General features: G+C 37.5%; 1 protein-coding gene across 5 annotated transcripts; it reads left to right on the forward strand.

Annotated features, from left to right (window-relative positions):
• The first annotated feature begins 1,920 nt into the window (after positions 1-1,920).
• LOC100243121 (probable protein phosphatase 2C 27) lies at positions 1,921-7,252 on the forward strand. Of its 5 annotated transcripts, none has more exons than XM_002267412.4 (4): positions 1,921-2,234; positions 4,518-4,718; positions 5,671-5,882; positions 6,288-7,252. In XM_002267412.4, exons 1-4 carry the CDS (start codon positions 2,142-2,144, stop codon positions 6,850-6,852), a joined length of 1,071 nt encoding a protein of 356 aa, XP_002267448.1. In that variant the 5' UTR covers positions 1,921-2,141; the 3' UTR covers positions 6,853-7,252. The 5 variants fall into 5 exon arrangements, with proteins under 5 accessions (XP_002267448.1, XP_059596640.1, XP_059596638.1 ...); XM_059740657.1 differs by lacking the exon at positions 1,921-2,234 and adding an exon at positions 2,913-2,937; XM_059740655.1 differs by lacking the exon at positions 1,921-2,234 and adding an exon at positions 2,990-3,351.
• The last annotated feature ends 152 nt before the right edge of the window (positions 7,253-7,404 follow it).

Consider the following 7,404-nt stretch of genomic DNA (forward strand, 5'->3'; position numbering starts at 1 on the left):
TGAGTGCATTTATGCCAAAAGGCAACTGTCTTCTTCACCATTACCTGTAGTGACTTGTGACTTTGATCGGATAGTATTATGCCACGTCATACTCCACCACGTTGGTCTTTCCTATACCACGTGTCACTTTAGTCCTACCAAATTGAGGAAATAAAAAGATTCCTTTTGATTTGCCACCAAATAAATAACAAAATAATACAAAATTGAGAAAAGTATTCCCATTCGTAGGGTTGGTCCCTCGTATTCTAATGACCCCAAGACAAAGTTGGAATCTTAACAGCAATTTAGGTTTTCCACTATTCAATTAATTTCACGTGCCATGGTTGCTAACTCGTAACTCGGTTACTCGACTCAACTCAAAATCTGAACAACCAGGTTCAATTATTCTTAATTTTTACAAAATTATTTTTAAAATATACTTTAATGCTACCTCTATTAGTATGGACTTCTAAAGTATACTCACTCTCATATACTTTAATTTATTTCTAATTTGTATGGTATTTTATGAGTTAACCCATTGGATTCACCTTGAAGAGGGGGTTGAGGTAACTCGGCCGGGTTTCTATCAGGCAGTCCAAATTTTGGAAGATGGGCAGAAGACAAAGTGAAGAACAATAATATAAGAAAAAGGTGGTGGTGGTGGTTTGTGAGGGCTGAGGGGGAGTTGCAGAAAGCCATCAAAGTAAAACTTGAGCTAAGAAAGTGGGGAGGGAGAGATATTTTGAGAGAGAGAGAGAGAGAGAGAGAAGATTATGGGACGAGTAGCTTTTTTGTAGAAAGCAAAAAAGAGAAATCTAAGGTCACCGTCTTCCACGGCATTGCTCATTGGCCCACTCTCCTCCACCCCACGTCTTTTCATTCACACTAGCACCGTGATTGCCCCCAAGACCTCATTTTCAAAGGCCTGCTCACATAATTATCCCTAAAAATATAGTAACATCCACTGATTGGACTTCCAGATATTCTTCTCCAACATTTTTAAAAACACATCGCCCTCTTTATCTTTGTTTGTTGCAAATTGCAATTGCATTAATTTAATCAGTTTTCAGGGTGATGACATCCCCCAAACAACACCTCATTATCACTTTGGAAAATAAAAAATCAAAAAATAAAAATGCCCAAAGATACCAAACCCCTCAACTTGCATAAATAATGGAAGGGAAGGGAAGGGAAGGGAAGAAGGGATGGGAATCCAAGCCTCTGAACCTTTAAAGGGTTTCTTTATTCCACAACAAATCTGCAAATTTACATGCTGTAGATGGGTAAAAAGTAAAAACACAAGGGCATTGGGGCACTGATTTAATTGGTTTTTCAGATGTCCATTACATCCTATAATTGTAAAGCAATCATTGAAACTTCTTAATCTCTGTTTGGAATTTTCTCATCAGCTCACCTACCTTTCTCAGATATTATTAGATAAGGCTATATATGGTTGTACTTGTACCTTCTTCCCCATGAATTTAAAATCAATTCAAAGCATTAGATTGAAGGGGCAAATTTTATTTGTACTTAGCTTTCCTCTTCGTATTTGCTTTTTCTTTCAAGACAAATAATCATTGCTTCAAACTCAGACTGAAGTCTCAATACAATCATATTGATTGGATTTGTACCACGGTTTGATTACAGGACTTCACTCCAAAATTTTGGTAAATTCAAAAGGAAAATCAAGGGAAATTTGAAATTTCTCCTTGGATTTCTTCAAATATCAATTCAATTATACTTAGATCTAAAAAGATTATCACAGATCCCAACCCACAAAAATAAAATCAAATAAATTAATACCATGAATTTTTATTTTTTATTTTTTTTAAAAAAACATAGTGGGTAATGATGTCATTCAAATATGCAGCCGGATATGACTAAGATTTCAAAATAATAATATAAATAAATAAATAAAAGAAAAAAAAAAAGTGTCACCAAACTTATTTTCAGCCACGCTTTCGTAGAAAAAAAATCTGGAATTAACGGCTCTCTTTCTCTGTAAAACACTCTGTAGATTTCCATTTGTGAGGAGCTATAAAAGAGAGCCACCATTTGTCTGTCCAAGAAAGATTTCCAACATATTCTGAGAATCTTCCTCCCACAATCCCATTATTTTTTCAGAGTCTCTCTGCTTCTTCTCATAACTTGAGCGATTCACCATGTGTGTCAAGGACTCTGAACAGGTCTCTGAAGAAATGGAGAATTCTAGTCTAAGTGATCATGATGCCACCAAGTTGGGTAATTCATTTCCGGTGAGAGTTTTATTCATTTGTTTGTTCGAATTTTTGGAGTTTTTCGTTCTTGAAGACCCCTTTGGTGGGAGTATGCTTGTGAGTGTTTGTTTTCTTTCCGGGAGAAAAGGTTGATGTGGGTTTTTTTGTGTTTTTTGTTATGTTTGGGTGCTCGGAAAAGAATGGAAAAGAGAAAGGAATTAAAATTCGAATATTGAAGCAAGCGAGCATAGGATTATTTTTATTTCACTTTGTTGTTTTGCTTCTGTGGAAGACACATTTGGTTGGAATTGGTTTCTGGATGTCTGTTTTTTCTATGCGAATGATGATCGATAAGGTTTTTGTTTTATGCTTTCCAAGAAAGAGTAGGAAATGCAACTGGAATTGGGTTTAGCTTGTTCATAAAACCGGTTCCAATTTTCGATTTTCTCTTCTTTTCATCTGTTTTTCGGCGACGAAACCGAGGTTAACTTTCCTGTGCTTATATATATATTTTTCCCTTCCGTTTAGAATTCCCTTCTTTTCTTTTCTTTTTCTGTGTGTGTGGCGAGACGAGAGGAGAAGGAATCATACAATCCTCCTTTATGCTCTGTTTGGCTGCTGAGAAATGGGCAGAAAAAGAATGGAAGTTGGAAGTTTTGAATCTTAGATTTTTATTGAGGCGGATTATTCTATTTCGGTCATTGGTTTCTTCTGAAACCAAAAACAGTCCGGGAGCATATGAGTTTGTCCCTTTCTTTTCTTTCCATCAGTTTCCTCAGCACCCTGATGGATTTTATTTCCTTTATCTGTGATTAAGATGCGTTCCTATTTTTGTGAACTGTTCCTGGTAGATGGATGTTTAGCTTGAGTTGCTTACTGGCAGGTGGGAGAAACTAACCATCTGTGATTTATTATGCTGAATTGACTATTTGGTGTTGCTTTCATATTCAATTGGACCGACAAGTCATTGGTCGGATTGTATGGGTTAGGTGCTGGGAGAGGTTAGAAATTCTAAACTCCTTATAGGCATTAATGACAACGGGTTAAGGCGGCGCCCTTCCAAAACCTTTACCTTCATTCTAATTTTTTTTTCATCAGTTCAGATTAGGTTGATGAGATTATGGAATTTTCTTTTTCTTTTTTATTTTTTTTCAGAGTAAGAACCAAAATCATGTATTCTATATGAACATTTTTTTCCCTCACTCTGATTGCTTTCCCAATTAATTGGTGGCTATCAATTTGGACTTCATTGATCCCATTGTGTTAAGCCTATCTTCATCCTTCCTGGTTTTTTTTCCTTTTCTGAATTCTGTGGTTGCATCTTTATTGAATCAGATCCTTATACTTTTCTGGTGGAATTAAATTTTCTTCTCAAAGCATCTTAAACGGCCACTTCTAACTAACTGGTGGTTGGAGGAGGTGATGGTGCAACTTCCTCTAAGCAGCCCTTGGCATCCATTGAGGCCGAGTACAATTATTTGAATATTTTATTCGACTTTTTCCTTTTTACTCTCAGCCGACATCTCACAGTTCAGTGAAACATTAACTTAATTCAACTCAAGAAAGCCTTAGCTAAAGAGGCTAAACCGAATCTCTTTTTCACCATTATGCTCTGTCTGAGGTCGCGTTCAATACAGCTAAAAATGCTAAGTTAAGAGGGTTTTACACTGGTTGGAAGCATAAGGTAGCATGTTTTCCTCCGAGTCCTGGGAACAACTGTTTAAATACATCACACGCTAACCCTTATATCGACAGAGCTTGATCAATTCTTGTATGCTGTTGGAAATTTCGACTTCAAATAGTTGCAATTTAAGGCTCTTTGGTTACTGTTGTAGAAATCCTGTGTCCAAATGGCAGTACAGGAGAAAGATGAGTTTAGGAACTGCGTTTGATATTTTATACAGGCTCTCAATTGAGGCTTTCTTTTGGTCACATGGAACAAGCACTTGGGTTGCGTGGACCCATAGACTTAGTCTCTGTCATGCTGTGTAAACTATTATGTTTTGTTTGAGGCACTTTACTTAGATTTCTCTTTACTGTTGGTGATCGGTTTGTGTTACTCCTCAGTAACTTGAATTTTTGTAGCATAATCGTATTTATTTCATTTATTGAGATTGCACCTTCTTCCAGCCAAAGGTTATACTGGTTGGTGATTAGTAAAATGAACGATGACTAATTCTCTTAAAAAATTGTCTATGAACTAGTCCGATGATTTACCACTTAAAAATGAGTTAACTTAGTTTCAACAATACATCAATAAATAAAAGTAACTTTGTTCATTTTCGGACTTAATCTTATCCTGTAACTTGTTTTTGCTTCCAGCTGCAAAGCATTTCAGAAGATAAAGTGGCTTCAGACAAAGAACAGAACCTGGTATCCATCTTTGTCCCTGCTCTTCGATCAGGGGAGTGGTCTGATATTGGGGGTCGGCCCTATATGGAGGACACTCACATATGCATCAGTGACCTGGCTAAGAAGTTCAATCATAATTTGCTTGATAAGGAAGCTATATCCTTCTATGGTGTAAGTTCTTCACCCTAGTTAAGTTGAATGTGTGTTGTTCCTGTTGTTTCAATCTGTCACATGCATTTTTTGTTTTTTTAGCATGATCTCCTGCTAGATTATAAACATGAATCCTTCTTTCTTGATGAACTCTTTTGTATGAAAACAAAAATATGGAGATTTTCAGTTCTGGCACTAATTTGACGGGATTATTCAGCATAGCTTGCCTACTTGGAAATGCATAGCAGGCTTAGGGGTCACACACTGAAGTCATAGGGAGAAATGCTGTGGTTTCTGTTTTCCTTTTCTAATTTCTAATTGTCAGTTTAAACTATAATGTTTGGTTGAAGGGGTCTTTAAAATTTTAAATAAATTGGAACTTTCTTGTTGCTTCTAGGCATGTTTGGAGGTTGATAGACCTTGTCTTTTATAGGAAATGAAATCTAGAGAAATTCAAAAGTTGATAAACCTAAAATATCATGTGGATGAGAATTAGCTACCTTTGTTCTGTCCTTGGTAATTTCGAGTTATAGCTTGTTGATCAGATAGCTGCATCTTGTTCTAGTTTGGGAGTGACCAAGGATGGAAATAACCTGAATATAGTTGGATGTAGAAGCATTTCATTAATCCTTTCTTTTGGTACGAGGTACATGACAGCCATGAAATTGACATTGCAAATAAATATAATTGTGGTTTTATCAGCGCAAGCCTTAGAACTATGTTGTTTCACAAGCTGTCGGAAAAGGAGCAAAATATATGTTTGTATGACTAAGACCCTAGCACTCTGATTTGAAATAGAAGGTTTAGTTTTTGATATCTGCCTGCCAAACAGTAATTTAATGGAATCACTTTTAAGCATGGAAAAAAAATAGAGAAAAAGTGGAAAAGATAAGAATGCTAGACTAAAGGAGTAAAATTGCAGATGTTTGACTCAGCTCTAGGAATCTAAAATAGCAATGGTTTTGAATAACAGGTATTTGATGGTCATGGAGGAAATGCTGCAGCGCAGTTTGTCCGTGACCACTTGCCAAGGGTCATTGTCGAGGACGCTGATTTCCCCTTAGCACTGGAGAAGGTAGTTATGAGGTCATTTATAGAGACAGATGCTGAATTCGCAAAGACATGCTCTCTTGAGTCTTCCCTGTCTTCTGGCACAACTGCACTTACAGCGATGATATTTGGGAGGTAAGCTTCTCCCATCATTCAGTGCTATTTGGATTTTTTCTTTCTTTATAGTTGGGATTCCTTATGCAATTATGTGATCAAATAATCTATGGCCATTAAATAAAGTAGAGTTGCAGTTGTGCAACCTGTAAAAGGGTGTAAAGGTGGATTGCTGAGTTGAGAAAAACTGAATCAATTGAAGAAGAGCATGATGACAACCAAAAACCTTCACACCTTTCGGAATTGTTGAATCATTTCCAATGGTGCATCTGTTTGCTTCCTCTCATGGAAATTTTTTTTAAGAATGAAGTGAAGGTCTTTTTTCCAATGACTGTTCTTTGGTTGGCGTGAATTTGTGAAGTTAACTTTTTCTGTGATGATAATACCGTACATTGTGCCATGCATTATAGATTCTATTCTGGGCAGGTCTTTGCTTGTGGCAAATGCTGGGGATTGCCGGGCAGTGCTGTCACAGCTCGGAGTGGCTATAGAAATGTCGAAAGATCACAGGCCATGCTGCACAAGAGAAAGGAGCAGGATTGAGTCCCTGGGTGGATACATTGATGATGGGTATCTAAATGGTCAGATATCCGTCACCCGTGCGCTTGGTGATTGGCACCTTGAAGGACTGAAAGATATTGGTGAAAGGGGTGGACCTTTGAGTGCTGAACCAGAACTTAAACTAATGACACTAACCAAAGAACATGAGTTCTTAATCATAGGCAGTGACGGAATCTGGGAGGTGTTTAGGAGCCAAAATGCAGTAGATTTTGTCCGGAGGAGACTCCAAGAGCACAACGATGTGAAGCTATGCTGCAAGGAAGTAGTTGAGGAAGCAATTAAGCGTGGAGCAACAGACAATCTCACGGTTGTGGTAGTGAGTTTTCACTCTGAGCCACCACCACTGAAGGAGGTGGTACGAAGGGCAAGAGTGACAAGAAGCATTTCAGCAGAGGGGCTTCAAAATCTCAGATCTCTGTTAGAAGGATAGAAGTTTATTTCACTTATTTTTAAGTGAAGGAGAGAACCAATTGAATAATTAATCACGTAGCTAATAAGCGGATATTTGGTAGAGGCCTGCTTGTATATACATTCATTCGGGAAGTAGATGATAGAAACTGCATCTTCTTTCTTCTTTACCACTGGAGCTCCATTTGATTTTCAGAAAGATGATGTTTGTAATGATTTCTCTCTTGCTGTCTTATTGACAATCAAATGGAGCTTTAGAATGGTTGAAGGGAGATGAGTCATTCCAAAGTGCAGGGGAGTGGGGGACTTTGATCTGTAAACGGTTGTGATTCTAGAACTGTATGTATAATCCCTTCTTGGTCATATAAAAATGTGTACATATTCAGTACCCTTCGACAATATAAACATTTTTATTCCTCTTTTTTCGGTTTAGGTTGAGTGGGGCGCATTTGTAATTCAGCAGCTCAAAAGGTGGAATGTGATTCACAGGTGCAAGGGTAAGTTGTTTGACCGCATATTAGCAGCTCATACCCTGAACAATCAACTGTCCCAATGCGTGGTGTGTTCAAGGTTG

This window comes from Vitis vinifera, chromosome 11 (genome assembly GCF_030704535.1).
Source record: "Vitis vinifera cultivar Pinot Noir 40024 chromosome 11, ASM3070453v1".
In the NCBI taxonomy this organism is placed as follows: Eukaryota; Viridiplantae; Streptophyta; class Magnoliopsida; order Vitales; family Vitaceae; genus Vitis; species Vitis vinifera.